The sequence below is a fragment of the Bufo gargarizans genome, chromosome 4, assembly GCF_014858855.1.
Source record: "Bufo gargarizans isolate SCDJY-AF-19 chromosome 4, ASM1485885v1, whole genome shotgun sequence".
In the NCBI taxonomy this organism is placed as follows: Eukaryota; Metazoa; Chordata; class Amphibia; order Anura; family Bufonidae; genus Bufo; species Bufo gargarizans.
Genome location: NC_058083.1, coordinates 297,547,494 through 297,565,376, shown reverse-complemented (window position 1 = coordinate 297,565,376; position 17,883 = coordinate 297,547,494). Strand labels below are relative to the sequence as shown.

Genomic DNA, 17,883 nt, shown 5'->3' with positions numbered 1-17,883 from the left:
GTAAAACAAGATTAGAGCAGCTCTCACCTGCCTGGAGACTCCAACCATAAGGACACGGACCGCTCCCTCACCCGGACTGGGAGCAATATGTAGATAAGGAAAGAGAGGCTGTCCAGCCTTTTAGCCCTTGGTCATGAGTAAGGGCTAAAATTGTTCTCAGCCCGAAACGCGTAGACTGATGTAACCTGTACCTGGATGTTTTTATCAATGGATTTCAAATAAAGTGCTTTTTGGAACTTCACAAGAGAAGGCTGGACAACCTCTCTTTCCTTATCTACAGTATTCCAATATAATACTAAATCTTTTTTTCACTCTTCACCTTGTTTACCTATATATTTTCTTCTATTTAACTGTGATAGAACATATAACTGCTTTCCAGTGTGGTTCACACTCAGCCGGGTAACTATGTGCGGCATAGTATTCAAAAACACCATGATGATTTGTATATTGCAGATGTTCCCATACTATCAATGTCCAATGGCACAAACGTTAACAGCTTTTGTGTCTCCTTCTTATTTTACTGGAGGTTCTTTCATTCTTTGACCAGGTCTCTGAACAATGACAAATCTCAGTTAAATCAGACTGAGCACGAAAATTTGAGTTCCTCTGTGAGGGAAAAAATGCAGACCTGTGGACTTCGAAAAAAGTCTGAATACTTTGCAGATACGATTCTCTGTTGTTTCTTTCATTTTTAAATAAAATTATGTAACAAACGGGAAACAGGTGACATCCAATGACGCCATAGGTTGAAGCTAATATGGCTACTATCTGTACAGAAGGCAGATATGGGCTACTAGTATTATTCATATAGATCGGGATAAAGAGAATCCACACAAATATATAGACCAGCATGCTGAAGGTGATGCATCGAGCCTCATTGTACTTCTCAGGTAATTTTCTGCCTCTGTAAGCTAGAAGGAAACATATAAATGCCAGAAGCCCAATGTAGCCGAGCATGATGATAAAGGCCACATAGGACCCTTCATCACATTGCCAAATTCGGAGCTCTTGTATTTTATCAATGGCAATAGCTTCAGGGCTTTTGAACAAGAGCCATATTAAACAAATAATCAACTGGATGCTGGTTAAAAAAATAATAATAGCTAATGGTTTAAAGGCAGAACCTGTTACCTTCTGACCTCTGTTCCCTGACTCAAATGCCAAAATAATTCGCAAAGATTTGATTAAAATGCAAGAAACAGTAATGGTAAAACTAATGCCGAAGAGTGGTTGTCTGACTCGACAAATAATGTCAACTGGTTTACCAATAAAAAGTGCAGTGCCTGCCAAATTCACCAGTAGCGATATGTTTAGTATGTAGGTGTAAGTACCCCCTGCTGCTTTTACTGCTGGGGTGTCAATATACTTTATGAATAAAATTCCAATTACTGACACTAGTAGAAATCCAATACTAGAAAATGTCATCAATGTTATAGCAAATGGGTTTTTCCATTGAAAATATTCCTCTGTCCTGTTCTCACATTGAGAGCTTCTATTTCGTGACCATTGATGTTCCAAACACTTTAGACATTCAGCCAGATCTATGAAAAGAAAAAATGGAATTGGAACATAGATATGCAAAGTAAGCCAACACAATTGATAAAGTTGATAAAAAGAGAACGGAAACCTGTCATGAAAACACTTTAACAGGATTTAAATAATTCAGAGTGACTAGCAATACTTAACATTTTTGGTGACACATTTCCTTTATCTGCCAGTTAAAACCAGATAGTGACACCTCTTTTTTATCTCATCTGTTTTTATTTTCTGATTCCAGGTTTCTTTATTCTATTATCTGAACATGATTAGGGACACGGCCATCTTCCCTGAGCTGTTCTTAACGGTATTTACACAGCATTTCAAAAATTTCTTTACAGCAGCCACATGGTCTTTAGGCGCAATGTACAGGAGGTGACCTCATTGACTTCTACAGGAGAGTTTTCTAGGCATGCTGTGGGACCATTGCAGAGGTCATTGTACAAGGAAAGAATAGATAATGGTGAATGGTGGATCCTGTCTTATCTGTCATTCCAATTCTGCCTGTAATGATATCTCCTCCGTATACAGATAAGGAGGGAACTGCAGTAAAGTGATCTATACAGAGCAAGAAGTGTTGCTAATTATTATTCTTAGTGGCCAGTGCTAAAACTGCAGGAGTTATGTTTTTTTTAAATTTGATATTGACATTGAAAATTAAAAATAACATCACCAAAATTCTTTAAAAATATGTTCAACTTCAAAACATGATTTAAAGAGTAACTAAACTTTTGACAAAAATTTTAATAAGATGTCCCTAATGCCCTAATAAAAGTTTTTCTAATATTCTTTATTAATGATTTTTTTTTTTTATTAGACTTTCCCTACCTAAAGCGCACTATACCCTGTGTGCTTAATATTCAGTTCCCAGCAGTGTACAGAGTACGGACTGTGAAGTTTATGATTGGGGCTGCAGCGAAGTGAGTACGGGCAGAAGCGCATATTGCTGCTCCTGCCCGTGCTCCCCGGAGGATTACTAACTCCTGGCATAGCACATGGGTACTCTGTACCCATGTACTATGCCAGGATTAACTGAGCAGAGTGGGCTCCTGCTTCTGCCTGCTCCACTAAGCTAAGATCTGATATGCAGTTCTCTTAGCTTAGCAGAGCAGGCAGAAGCAGGAGCCCGCTCCGCTTAGCTAATCCAGGCATAGCACAGAGGTACAGGGTACCCCTGTGCTATGCCAGTAGTTAGGAAAGCACCAGGGGGGTACGGGCAGGAGCAGCAATATGCGCTCCTACCCGTACACACTGCTGCGGCTCATTCATAAATTCAACAGCCTGTACTCTGTACACCACTATGCTCTCAGTGGTGTACGGAAATTTCAATTTTAAGCGCACAGTGAATGGTGCCGCTTTAGGGAGGGGAAACTGTAATAAAAATTCAAAATCCATTAATAAAGTATACTAGAAAAACTTTTATTAGGGCATTAGGGACATCTTATAAAAATTTTAGTCAAAGGTTTAGTTACTGTTCATACAATATAATTTTCTGATGACACATTTGCTTTAAGAGGACATGGCACATGATCAGAAGCATATACAGTTGCAAGAAAAAGTATGTGAACCCTTTGGAATGATATGGATTTCTGCACAAATTGGTCATAAAATGTGATCTGATCTTCATCTAAGTCACAACAATAGACAATCACAGTCTGCTTAAACTAATAACACACAAAGAATTAAATGTTACCATATTCTTATTGAACATGTAAACATTCACAGTTCAGGTGGAAAAAGTATGTGAACCCTTGACTAATGACATCTCCAAGAGCTAATTGGAGTGAGGTGTCAGCCAACTGAAGTCTAATCAATGAGATGAGATTGGAGGTGTTGGTTACAGCTACCCTGCCCTATAAAAAACAAGCACCAGTTCTGGGTTTGCTTTTCACAAGAAGCATTGCCTGATGTGAATGATACCTCGCACAAAAGAGCTTTCAGAAGACCTACGATTAAGAATTGTTCACTTGCATAAAGCTGGAAAGGGTTATAAAAGTATTTCCAAAAGCCTTGCTGTTCATCAGTCCTTGGTAAGACAAATTGTCTATAAATGGAGAAAGTTCAGCACTGCTGATACTCTCCCTAGGAGTGGCCGTCCTGTAAAGATGACTGCAAGTGCACAGTGCAGACTGCTCAATGAGGTGAAGAAGAATCCTAGAGTGTCAGCTAAAGACTTACAAAAGTCTCTGGCATATGCTAACATCCCTGTTAGCGAATCTACGATACGTAAAACACTAAACAAGAATGGATTTCATGGGAGGATACCACAGAGGAAGCCACTGCTGTCCAAAAAAAACATTGCTGCACATTTACAGTTTGCACAAGAGCACCTGGATGTTCCACAGCAGTACTGGCAAAATATTCTGTGGACAGATGAAACCAAAGTTGAGTTGTTTGGAAGAAACACACAACACTATGTGTGGAGAAAAAGAGGCACAGCACACCAACATCGAAACCTCATCCCAACTGTGAAGTATGGTGGTGGGGGCATCATGGTTTGGGGCTGCTTTGCTGCATCAGAGCCTGGACAGATTGCTATCATCGAAGGAAAAATGAATTCCCAAGTTTATCAAGACATTTTGCAGGAGAGCTTAGGGCCATCTGTCTACCAGCTGAAGCTCAACAGAGGATGCATGTTGCAACAGGACAACGACCGAAAGCATAGAAGTAAATAAACAACAGAATGGCATAAACAGAAGAAAATACGCCTTCTGGAGTGGCCCAGTCAGAGTCCTGACCTCAACCCGATGGAGATGCTGTGGCATGACCTCAAGAAAGTGATTCACACCAGACATCCCAAGAATATTGCAGAACTAAAACAGTTCTGTAAAGAGTAATGGTCAAGAATTACTTCTGACCGTTGTGCACGTCTGATCTGCAACTACAGGAAACATTTGGTTGAAGTTATTGCTGCCAAAGGAGGTTCAACCAATTATTGAATCCAAGGGTTCACATACTTTTTCCACCTGCACTGTGAATGTTTACATGGTGTGTTCAATAAAAATATGGTAACATTTAATTATTTGTGTGTTATTAGTTTAAGCAGACTGTGATTGTCTATTGTTGTGACTTAGATGAAGATCAGATCACATTTTATGACCAATTTGTGCAGAAATTCATATCATTCCAAAGGGTTCACATACTTTTTCTTGCAACTGTATTGAAGCTCTTAGGCCCTATTGGGTCCCCCATCTATCATACACTATTTGTATGGCAGAGAAGACTTTTGACCCCCCTGTAGTACCAGATCCCAGATGCAACTGCTGTCTATGCAACCTTATAGCCATAAGGTGCTTTCAAACAAAAAAGTATTAACAGTATTGTGACACCCATCATTTAAAAAAAAGTTTCCATTTTGTATGAGCAGGATCTTATTAATTGCATCATAGGCCCAACTTGGGTCCCCTCGCTCCATTTTCACCCTGGCCATCCCCCTTCTGTGTTCTGCCCATATATTTTTTTTTTATACAGCCACATCACAACTGTAACCTAACCGTATTCTGTGAAACACTATAGATAAAAAAAAGTGATACATTTGACTCTACTCTTCCTTTTCAGTACTATAATTCCACTGCACCGATCCCCAGGGAGCAATGGCCTGAGGGAGTACACAGTGACATAAAACTTCATTAGCGCCACTACCACTCCTATCCTCTACACCGTCTTCTCAGGGGGTTGCTGCACCTGCAGTCCCATGTAACATCACAGATAACACAGATAATGTAGTAGATGTCAGTCCTATAGCCTGTATTACACTGGCAGATTAGCAAGCAATTGTCAGGAGGGAAGCATTCACCTCCTGCTAATCGCTTGCGAACTAGCAGAGGAGAACGCTGCTATTACATGCAGTGATCTCCTTCACAACATGGGGAGGAGCAATAGCTATGCCGTTGCTCGTTCCCATACTGTGTAGTTGTTTTAAGCATGCTTAAAAATCTGAATTGCCTGTGGAACGAGCATTTCTCTCTTTTTCTGGAGACCTCACGACTGAGCTAGAGGCGGACCGAAGTCCAACTCCTATTTTGCTGTATGGGTTGAGTCAGAATAGTTAACCCTGACTAATCTATACAAAACTATACTGGGTAGTACAAAACATTACAACACCTACAGTATGCAGTATAGCACCCCACACTATACAGTACCCCACAGTATATAGTAGAGCAGTATAGCAGACCATAGTATACAGCACCCCACAGTATACAACACCTCACAGTATACAGTAGAGCAGTATAGCACCTCACAGTATACAGCACCCCAAACTATACACGATACAGCACCCCACACTATACAGTACAGCAGTATAGCACTCCACAATATACAGCACCCACAGTATACAGTATACAGCCCCCCACAGTATACAATACAGCAGTATAGCACTCCACAATATACAGTATACAGCCCCCCACAATATACAGTACAGCAGTATAGCACTCCACAATATACAGCACCCACAGCATACAGTATACAGCCCCCCCACACTATACAGTACAGCAGTATAGCACTCCAAAATATACAGCACCCACAGTATTCAGTATACAGCCCCCCACAGTATACAGGCCCCCACACTATACAGCACCCCACTATACAGTAGTTTACAGTATATTAGCATAACAGCCCCTGTCACCTTTTTCTGATGTAATCTCCACAAAAAAGCTCCACAGTTAAAGCAAACTTCGACAGCAACACTCCTGGTAGAAAGGACCTTGATGACCTCATAGCCATGTGACCAGTAATATTGCTAGGTTACTGGTCACATGGTGATGATGTCATCTAAGGTCCTAGAGAGTAACAGCTCTCACAGTACGCTGCCTGTAGTGCCGGCAGGCATGGCATGGCAGCACCCCCTGTGTAGCTGACAGCCTGACACCCGCGGCAGTGGCTAGCAGGGCTCAAGAGGCAGCTGCCTTGAGCCCCCCAGGAGCAGCTGCCCCTTTTGCCCCTTGTTAAAGACAGCCCTGGCTGCATTACAACTTACAACTAGTGGACGGCCGTACACAGATACTTACATATAGGATAGTTACAGTCAGGTGCATAGATATTGGGACATTGACACAATTCAAATTTTTTTTGGCTCTGTACACCACCATAATGGATTTGAAATGAAACAAACAAGATGTGCTTTAACTGCAGACTGTTAGCTTTATGTTGAGGGTATTTACATCCAAATCAGGTGAACGGTGTAGGAATTACAATAGTTTGCATATGTGCCTCCCACTTGTTAAGGGACCAAAAGTAATGGGACATAATAATAATCATAAATCAAACTTTCACTTTTTAATACTTGGTTGCAAATCCTTTGCAGTCAATTACAGCCTGAAGTCTGGAACTCATAGACATCACCAGACAATGGGTTTCATCCCTGGTGATGCTCTACCAGGCCTCTACTGCATCTGTCTTCAGTTCCTGCTTGTTCTTGGGGCATTTTCCCTTCAGTTTTTTGTCTTCAGCAAGTGAAATGCATGCTCAATCGGATTCAGGTCAGGTGATTGACTTGGCCATTGTATAACATTCCACTATTAACATTCCACTATAACATTTCCCTTAAAAAACTCTTTGGTTGTTTTGCAGTATGCTTTGGGTCATTGAGTCCAATGAGTTCTGAAGCTTTTTGGCTGAATATGAGCAGATAATATTGGCCGAAACACTTTAGAATTAATCCTGCTGATTTTGTCAGCAGTCACATCATCAATAAATAAAACCAGAACCAGTTCCATTGGCAGCCATACATGCCCACACCATGACACTACCACTACCATTCTTCACTGATGAGGTGGTATGCTTAGGATCATGAGCAGTTCCTTTCCTTCTACATAATCTTCTCTTCCCATCACTCTGGTACAAGTTGATCTTGGTCTCATCTGTCCATAGAATGTTGTTCCAAAACTGTGAAGGCTTTTTTAGATGTCGTTTGGCAAACTCTAATCTGGCCTTCCTGTTTTTAAGGCTCACCAATGGTTTACATCTTGTGGGGAACCCTCTGTATTCACTCTGGTGAAGTCTTTTCTTGATTGTTGACTTTGACACACACCTACCTCCTGGAGAGTGTTCTTGATCTGGCCAACTGTTGTGAAGAGTATTTTCTTCACCAGGGAAATAATTCTTCGGTCATCCACCACAGTTGTTTGCCATGGTCTTCCGGGTCTTTTGGTGTTGCTGAGCTTACCGATGCGTCCCTTCTTTTTAAGGATGTTCCAAACAGTTGTTTTGGCCATGCTTAATGTTTTTGCCATCTCTCTGATGGGTTTGTTTAGTTTTTTCAGCCTAAAGATGGCTTGCTTCACTGATAGTGTCTTTGGATCTCATGGGTTTGATGTTGCTCCTGGTCAGAAGTGATTGAAGAGGGTGCGAGTGTAATCTCCACTGATCTGGAGGGTGTAGACCATGGTACCTCTGCAAGACAGCAAGAAAATGCAAGACAAAGAGATTGCCCGCAGCCGCATCCCCCGCCTGGTTCTGCGGCCTTACTTGCCAAAGCAAAAAGTTTCACCATCTTCTGAGTCCCCATTCTCAGAAGAAGACAGCAAAGACTTCAACTTGACCTCAAGTCGATCTGCAAGGACCATAAGTAACAACAGCTTCTGCTCGGATGATACAGGCTGCCCAAGTAGTCAGTCTGTGTCCCCAGTCAAGACACCCTCTGATGCTGGCATGAGCCCAATGGGATTCTGCACCAGAAGTGAGGATGACTACAGCCACAAGAGAGTCAGTGTGGGAACTTTTGCAGATGGAATCGTTCAGCCGGCTCGATACAAAAAGGAACTGAAGAGCGGTTTCCTGAAGACAGGAAGTGAAGCAGACTTCAGTTCTTCTAGCAGTACCGGCAGCATATCTGCTCCAGAGGTTCATATAAATGCTGTGTCCGGAGGCAAGAAGACGTCATTCTCGCGCAATCGTGTCTCCCACGGACGAAGTCATACATGCTCCTCGACAAAGCCTGTGCACAGTCCCCCTATCTCGCGTGAGAAGGATCTTTTTTCAGTTCTCTGCAGAAACCAGACTACCCCAATAAATGTTCATGATGCCTACGGTGTGTCTTCTCCGAGCAGCAGTAACTCTGGGTCCTACAAGGGCAGCGATACCAGCCCTACTCTACGACGTACCATGAGATATGCATCTTGTGGTGATAACCACAGCATCAAGCCGCCGTCTCCTGAACAATATCTGACCCCACTTCAGCAGAAGGAAGTCTCTATACGGCACCTGAAAGCAAAGTTAAAGGAGTCACAGGGCACCCTGGAGGAAAGGGAAACAGAAATAGAAGACCTTAAATCTCAGCTCGCTCGCATGAGAGAAGACTGGATTGAAGAGGAATGTCATCATGTGGAGGCCCAACTCGCCTTGAAAGAAGCCCGGAAGGAAATCAGACAACTAAAGCAGTTCATTGAGACCATGAAAAACAGTTTAGCTGAGAAGGATAAAGGAATTCAGAAATATTTTATAGACATTAATATTCAAAACCGTAAGTTGGAGACTCTGCTGCGTAGTATGGAGCTGGCTCAAGATGGGGCATTTAGAGATGACTCGTGTTTGGACTACATATGTAATTCTCCAGGGGCGTCTCTTACAGAAAGTGCCATTTACGATAAAATGTCTGATGCACTTCTAATGGGAGACCAAGCAATGGAGGAAATGGCAGATTGTGACCTCCTGAATGATGATCTGGCAAACGGAGACTGTTTGTATGATGATGTCATCATGGACACCATGAGTGATGGAAGTCTGACAAATTTGAATTCTACCACATTACAGGGCAAGGACAGGGAGAAATTAAATTCCAAATGGGCTCAAGGTTCAAGTTGGATGGAACAGGCAATCCAGACCGATATTGTTCCTTACAGCCTTGATCTTGAAAATATCATCCTGAAGATCTTCAAATCTCATAATGACAAGCTGATTGATCAGTCTTCTGTTTTGCAGGGGCTCCAATTAAAGTGTTCTACTAACTTAATAGATTTGACCCCCGATGATCCAAATTCTGCCATACTTCTATCCCAGGATTCTCAGAACAATGATTCTCTTCTAATTCCCATGTCAAACCGTGCCATGAAAGAACTTGATTTTGATGGACCTTCAGTTCAGCTGCCAAGTACAGACACGGCACAGACCTGTGTAGCCGAGAAACACTGGAGTGACCATTTTTTGACCGACCTCCTGGCTGTGGCTGTGCCAGTAATTCCTTCAGTTTTATGGGCATTCACTACCCAAAGAGGAAATCCTGACCCGGTGTATAACTTTGGTACGATGATGAGAGGTTGTTGCTTGATGGCTTTACATACTCTTCGGAAAACCTCAACCAACACTTATATTTAATTCTTGATGTTTTGTAGAACTTTGACCTATACCATCGACTGGACATTGTCCTGTTCTACTGCTTGAAGGGGAAACTGTAAATGATCTCCCAGTTTTTTTAATCTCTTAAAAAGGACCCACTACGTTCCTAATTTTTGTTTTGCTTTTGTTTGGTACTCTCTATGGCTTGTTCGATAGATTCACAACCAAAAAGCTAAATATATAGCTCTGGGATTTCAGAAATATTGAATACTATAAAGCCTTATTCAGCTGGGTGTTTTGTACCAGTGACTGTCCATATTCTAGACATAACACCTGGATCCATTGTGGGTCTGCTGGAACTGAGCTTACAGCAGCATAGCTGTCTGATTCAGTTCAGTAGGGGATCCTGATGTTGAAATCAAAACTACATATGGTTGAAAGTGTACAATGCGCTTGTCTGAATGAGAGTTTTTACTCATTTTCCATCTCTAATGCAACACTGCCAGAATATAATGTTAGTGTGTTACTTCCCCTTTAATGACATTTGCTGTGATGCATAGAGCACTTACTAAATTGAATAAATTTCAATTTGGCACTTTTGCACCTAAAATGGTTTTCATTTGCACTTTATCACCTAATTCACTTTAGGTTTCTTATTAAATACAAAAGAAAAAATTTACTTTAGGTTTCTTATTATTAAATGGAAAGGAAAAGTAAAAATCATAATTCACTTTACATTTCTTACTAAATGCAAAAGAAAAAATAATAATGAATTGATAGCTTTCCCTTCATAAATTGCACTGAATTTGTAAAGGAAAAAAGTTATTTGCTCTTGAATGTGACTATTCCAGATCTTGCACTTGTACAATTGACTTTTCCTGCTGCTCTTTATTGCTGTGCTTCTTGTGTGATATTTGAAATTTTTTTTTTCTTGCCCTGCACTAGCACCTGAGACGTTCACTGACCTCACCATACCCTTCTTCTACGTAACCCATTTGCTGGCGTATTTGTGTATGACCTATGACTATCCATTGCATTCCAGATATTCCTAGCATCGCTGTTCTCCGCACCATTTCATAGTGCCCCGGTTTCCGCTGTAGGTGCGCTTGGCTGTCTGTGAAGTATTTTATTGTTGCCTATGGTAATGTAAGTTTTCTTGGTAACTGCATTGTGTCAGAGCATGTTGTACTGAGAGTCGTGCCTGTATTTAAGAGGTTATTGCAAAGTGTTTACAGCGTAACATAGTATGCAAGACGTATTTATAGATCCAGTGTATAGTAAGTATAAGAAAGTCTAGAAGTGGACCACTTCCATATTTATAAGTATATATTATGTGTTGCTGTATGCAAACACAGCTTGCCGGATGTCTGTATGTACAGATTCAATAAAGACCTTCTCTACATCCAAAAAAAAAAAAAAAAAGATAGTGTCTTTGGATCTCTCATCTTGAGAGTTGACAGCAACAGATTCCAAATGCAAATAGCACACTTGAAATTAACTCTGGACCTTTTTTCTGCTCATTGCAATTGGGATATTGAGGGAATAAGACACACCTGGCCATGGAACAGCTGAGAAGCCAATTGTCCCATTACTTTTGGCTCCTTAACAAGTGGGAGGCAGATATGCAAACTGTTGTAATTCCTACACCGTTCACCTGATTTGGATGTAAATACCCTCAAATTAAATATATAAACCTACAACAAAACAAAAGAGTCTAGAACGGCAATGTATACAAAGATAAAAATAAACTTTATTGAATACATAAATATAAGAAAGTACAGGTGACAAAACACACATAAAATGTGTGATGCCTCCCAGCAGACAGGGTATACAAAAGCTAATTAGTACAAGGTGAGCACATAAGAAAAGAGCCTGCAAAAGACTAAATATCACTTAGCTTGTAAAGTGCTGAGTGCAATACCCATGCAACCAATGAAGCAGGAATCAAACATAGATCTATAATAGTACCCACACAAAGTATATGCATACCAATAGCCATGAAGTAGATACATGTATAAAGGAACGGCAGGTGGCCATCTATTAACCGCTTGCCGCCACGCTAACGCCGAAAGGCGTCATCGCGGCGGCTCTCCCAGGTCACACTAACGCCAATAGGCGTCATCTCGCGTGAGCCGAGATTTCCTGTGAACGCGCGAACTCGCGTTCACAGGAACGGAAGGTAAGCGAGTGGATCTCCAGCCTGCCAGCGGCGATCGCTCGCTGGCAGGCTGGAGATGTGATTTTTTTAACCCCTAACAGGTATATTAGACGCTGTTTTGATAACAGCATCTAATATACCTGCTACCTGGTCCTCTGGTGGTCCCTTTTGTTAGGATCGACCACCAGAGGACTCAGGTAGCTCACTAAAGTAGCACCAAACACCACTACACTACACCCCCCCCCCTGTCACTTATTAACCCTTTATAAACCACTGATCAGCCCATATAGACTCCCTGATCACCCCCCTGTCATTGATCACCCCCCTGTCATTGATCACCCCCCTGTCATTGATCACCCCCCTGTAAGGCTCCATTCAGAGGTCCGTATGAATTTTACGGATCCACGGATACATGGATCGGATCCACAAAACTCATACGGACGTCTGAATGGAGCCTTACAGGGGGGTGATCAATGACAAGGGGGTGATCACGCATATAGACTTCCTGATCACTTCCCTGTCATTGATCACCCCCCTGTCATTGATCACCCCCCTGTAAGGCTCCATTCAGACGTCCGTATGATTTTTACGGATCCACGGATACATGGATCGGATCCGCAAAACACATGCGGACGTCTGAATGGAGCCTTACAGGGGGGTGATCAATGACAGAGGGGTGATCACCCATATAGACTTCCTGATCACCCCCTGTCATTGATCACCCCCCTGTCATTGATCACCCCCCTGTAAGGCTCCATTCAGACGTCCGTATGATTTTTACGGATCCACGGATACATGGATCGGATCCGCAAAACACATGCGGACGTCTGAATGGAGCCTTACAGGGGGGTGATCAATGACAGAGGGGTGATCACCCATATAGACTCCCTGATCACCTCCGTCATTGATCACCCCCCTGTAAGGCTCCATTCAGACGTCCGCATGTGTTTTGCGGATCCGATCCATGTATCCGTGGATCCGTAAAAAATCATACGGACGTCTGAATGGAGCCTTACAGGGGGGTGATCAATGACGGAGGTGATCAGGGAGTCTATATGGGTGATCACCCCTCTGTCATTGATCACCCCCCTGTAAGGCTCCATTCAGACGTCCGTATGTGTTTTGCGGATCCGATCCATGTATCTGTGGATCCGTAAAAAATCATACGGACGTCTGAATGGAGCCTTACAGGGGGGTGATCAATGACGGAGGTGATCAGGGAGTCTATTTGGGTTATCACCCCTCTGTCATTGATCACCCCCTGTAAGGCTCCATTCAGACGTCCGCATGTGTTTTGCGGATCCGATCCATGTATCAGTGGATCCGTAAAAATCATACGGACGTCTGAATGGAGCCTTACAGGGGGGTGATCAATGACAGGGGGGTGATCAATGACAGGGGGGTGATCACCCCATATAGATTCCCTGATCACCCCCCTGTCATTGATCACCCCCTGTAAGACTCCATTTAGACATTTTTTTGGGCACAAGTTAGCGGAAATTTTTTGTTTGTTTTTGTTTTTTCTTACAAAGTCTCATATTCCACTAACTTGTGTCAAAAAATAAAATCTCACATGAACTCACCATACCCCTCACGGAATCCAAATGCGAATTTTTTTTTAGACATTTATATTCCAGACTTCTTCTGACGCTGTAGGGCCCCTAAAATGCCAGGGCAGTATAAGTACCCCACATGTGACCCCATTCCGGAACGAAGACACCCCAAGGTATTCCATGAGGGGCATATTGAGTCCATGAAAGATTGAAATTTTTGTCCCAAGTTAGCGGAAAGGGAGACTTTGTGACAAAATACAAAAAAAATCAATTTCCGCTAACTTGTGCCAAAAAAAATAAATTCTAGGAACTCTCCATGCCCCTCACGGAATACCTTAGGGTGTCTTCTTTCCAAAATGGGGTCACATGTGGGGTATTTATACTGCCCTGGCATGTTAGGGGCCCGAAAGCGTGAGAAGAAGTCTGGGATCCAAATGTCTAAAAATGCCCTCCTAAAAGGAATTTGGGCCGCTTTGCGCATCTAGGCTGCAAAAAAGTGTCACACATGTGGTATCGCCGTACTCAGGAGAAGTTGGGGAATGTGTTTTGGGGTGTCATTTTACATATACCCATGCTGGGTGAGAAAAATATCTTGGTCAGATGCCAACTTTGTATAAAAAAATGGGAAAAGTTGTCTTTTGCAGAGATATTTCTCTCACCCAGCATGGGTATATGTAAAATGACACCCCAAAACACATTCCCCAACTTCTCCTGAGTACGGCGATACCAGATGTGTGTCACTTTTTTGCCGCCTAGGTGGGCAAAGGGGCCCACATTCCAAAGAGCACCTTTCAGATTTCACAGGTCCTTTTTTACACAATTTGATTTCAAACTACTTACCACACATTAGGGCCCCTAGAATGCCAGGGCAGTATAACTACCCCACAAGTGACCCCATTTTGGAAAGAAGACACCCCAAGGTATTTCGTGATGGGCATAGTGAGTTCATGGAAGTTTTTATTTTTTGTCACAAGTTAGTGGAATATGAGACTTTGTAAGAAAAAAAAAAAATAAAATAAATAAATCATTATTTTCCGCTAACTTGTGACAAAAAATAAAAAGTTCTATGAACTCACTATGCCCATCAGCGAATACCTTAGGGTGTCTACTTTCCGAAATGGGGTCATTTGTGGGGTGTTTGTACTGTCTGGCATTTTTGCAAAAAAATCGTTAAATTTCGATTAATAACAAAAAAAGTAAAAATGTCAGCAGCAATGAAATACCACCAAATGAAAGCTCTATTAGTGAGAAGAAAAGGAGGTAAAATTAATTTGGGTGGTAAGTTGCATGACCGAGCAAAAAACCGCTAAAGTTGTGGAGTGCCGATTTGTAAAAAAGGGCCTGGTCACTAGGGGGGTATAAACCTGTGGTCCTTAAGTGGTTAAACAATAGTAAAGTGCTAAGTGCAGCAGTGTATAGCCTACAGAATATAGAGACTAGTCAAAGTTTTATAATGGCACACACATTAAATGACACATATGCACATACTATGATGATGCTGTTACCACTGGGAAGATCACACTCCCCGACACGCGTTTCGGCGGAAACACCTTCTTCTGGGGGCGCCTTGCTCACCTTGTACTAATAAGCTTTTGTATACCCTGTCTGTTGGGAGGTATCACACATTTTGTGTGTTTTGTCACCTCTATATTTTTTATATTTATGTACTCAAAGCATTTTTATTTTTGTATACATTGCCGTTCTAGACTCTTGTTTCGCTGTAGGTTTATCTGTTATGGGTGAGTCTGCATTTCTTTGAGGGGATTATTATAGGCTACCCTATATTGGGTCTATGTATTTTTTGTAGCAATATTGTAACCTTGATAACCTCTTACCCTCAAATGAAAGCTGACAGTCTGCAGTTAAAGCACATCTTGTTCGTTTCATTTCAAATCCATTGTGGTGGTGTATAGAGCCAAAAATGCTTCAATTGTGTCGATGTCTCAATATTTATGGACCTGACTGTATCTAGATACCTCATGACATTGTATTGTGACATCATGTTTTTTTTACAAACCTATTAATTTCACCCCATATGTAAGGTATTTTGAGCAAAGAGCAAAGGTAAGGAACTGTATTGAATTCAAACACAAAGGACCATAGAATTACTGCAGTCGGCCATAATGCCAAATATCACAGAATATGTTACTGAATGCTTAGTTTGCAACGTTGGACAAGGATCCTCTGGTAAGCGCAAGTTTCGGAATCCTAATTGGACCTGCCATACAATAGGGTATTATGAGTATGGTCTTTGCATGCAACGATAACAGCAGAGATTACAGCTAGGAAATGCAATTGTTTTGTGTAGGCAAAGTAGGCCACTCAGTTCTGTCATAATAGTATTATAGTATAGTATTATAGTATTATAATTAGCATTTCTGTTAAGGAAAGTTAATAATATGTTAAAGTTGTGCAATAAATTCCAAATTCCCAATATATTCTGTATATATCAAGATTTATGTGATGAAACACAGCAACAGCATTGTGACATAACCTTTTATAACCCTTTAATTTACATTACTTTTACCTACCACTTGTAGGAGCGTAATATCCTTCGCCACAGAAAACACATTCATAGCAGCAGGTAATTTGAGAGTGTTTTTTGTAAGTTCCTGGTGGGCATGTTTCTGAACAATTTGAAAAAGGTACATGGAAGAAATGTTAAATGAGGCATTTACAGAAGCAAAGAGTTTCCAGGGCTAACTTATCAATAACCTATGATTAGGAAAGGCCATCAATATCAGATCGACAGGGTTTTGATACCTGGCACCAGTGCCGCTCACTTGTTTTCACTAGTTGCAGTGACAGAACCAGGCACCCCAATCAAACAGATCTATGCACTGCCTAGTGGTCGCGCCTGGTTACTGCAGTTCTGCTCCCACTCATAGGTCATAGTAACACTGAAAGCATTTTAAAGACGGATCCGTCTTCAAATGCTTTCAGTACACTTGCGTTTTTTCCGGATCCGGCGTGTAATTCCGGCAAGTGGAGTACACGCCGGATCCGGACAACGCAAGTGTGAAAGAGGCCTTAAAAAAAAAAACAGGCTGCAACAAACATCATAACCACTGGGTGGCCACACATAGAAGCACATATAGCTAAAATATCTCACGGCAGAATATGGAAAAAACGTTTTTATTTATTTTTGAATGGTCATCTTATAACACACCTTTGTACCACACAGCCAAAACACCTGTTGGCGCTTCAAAAACATGAATTATAGGATTTAATAGATGACAGCAAATGGGGAAGAAATCTGCCCACTAAAAAATGTATGGATGCACAGATGAAAAACAATTGTATGTTTATAGTGGTTTTGAGAGGTTTTGAGGTGTCAGCTAAAGGAGCATGGGAAGCGGCTGCTTCGGGGCCCGGCGCCCGGTAGCGTGTCAGATTATTTAAAGACTAGGACCTTTCACGGGTCCAGACTTTGTTAACTAAGTAGCAGGAAATTTAGAGTGGCGCCCAGGGATCTCCCTGCATTTAATATTATATCTGGACGCTGATCTGCTCGCCCGCGGTGGCCCCCGTTACCGTCTCCCGCGCTGTATGATAATTACTACTATCGAGGAGGAGAAAAAAAAAACTCACCCTCTCCTTGGCTGTGACGCTCTGCGCTGTGATTGGACAGCGCTACAGCCAGGGAGAAGGAACGCCCATTGAGAAAAAGGGCAGTCTTCTCCTCCTCCCTGCTCTGATAGTAGTAATTATCATACACCGCAGGAAATGGTAACGGTGGGCCACAGCGGTCGAACGGACAGGCGCCCAGATATAATAGTAAGTGCAGGGAGATCCCTGGGTACCGCTCTACATGTCCTGCTACTTAGTTAACAAAGTCCGGACCCATGAAAGGTCCTCTTTAATACAGTTTTTCAGACCTGTCCATCATCATCCTTCCATCGTTTATCCATGTCTGTGCCTACTGCCTGCGTTCCCTGTCTGCACCTCCCTGGCCCCTGTCTGCACACCTGGGTCCTGACCCTTATCTGTGCCCCCCGGACTTTGTCCGCGCACCTGTGGCCCCTGTCTGCGCCCCTGGTCCTTATCTGTGTGCCGTCCCTGGCTTTTGTCTGCACCCCTGGCACTTATATGTGCCCCTGCCCCTGGCCTCTGTCTGTGCCCCTCGCCCTTATCTGTGCCCCCATGGCACCTGTCTGCACTTCCCTGGCCCCTGTCTGCGCCCCTGTGCCATGGCCCTTGTCTGTGCTCCCTCCCTTATTCTTGTCTGCACCCCTGGCCCTTATCTGTGCCCCCCTAGCCTTTGTCTGCGCCCCTGACCCTTATCTGTGCCCACACTGGCCTTTGTCTGTGCCCCTTGCCCCTGTGTGCGCCTCCCTGGCCCTTGTCTGTTCCCCGTCCCTGGCC

At 42.6% G+C, this 17,883-nt stretch overlaps 2 protein-coding genes across 2 annotated transcripts in view; one reads left to right on the top strand and one right to left on the bottom strand.

The window, feature by feature from the left end:
• LOC122934908 (G-protein coupled receptor family C group 6 member A-like) overlaps nucleotides 1-17,883 on the bottom strand; it is a 115,798-nt gene continuing 97,915 nt past the window's right edge. Inside the window, 2 exon segments of the mRNA XM_044290567.1 lie at nucleotides 1-1,541; nucleotides 16,050-16,167. Coding sequence (XP_044146502.1) covers nucleotides 490-1,541; nucleotides 16,050-16,167 — 1,170 coding nt within the window. The 3' untranslated portion in view covers nucleotides 1-489.
• Nucleotides 7,918-9,859, top strand: LOC122934907 (syntabulin-like). Its single transcript, XM_044290566.1, has one exon. The coding sequence runs from the start codon at nucleotides 7,918-7,920 to the stop codon at nucleotides 9,844-9,846; it is 1,929 nt and encodes a 642-aa protein (XP_044146501.1). The 3' UTR covers nucleotides 9,847-9,859.

What these genes read in the sequence shown, in the direction of transcription:
- LOC122934907 (XM_044290566.1), top strand. Translation starts at nt 7,918, where the DNA reads ATGGTACCTCTGCAAGACAGCAAGAAAATGCAAGACAAAGAGATTGCC.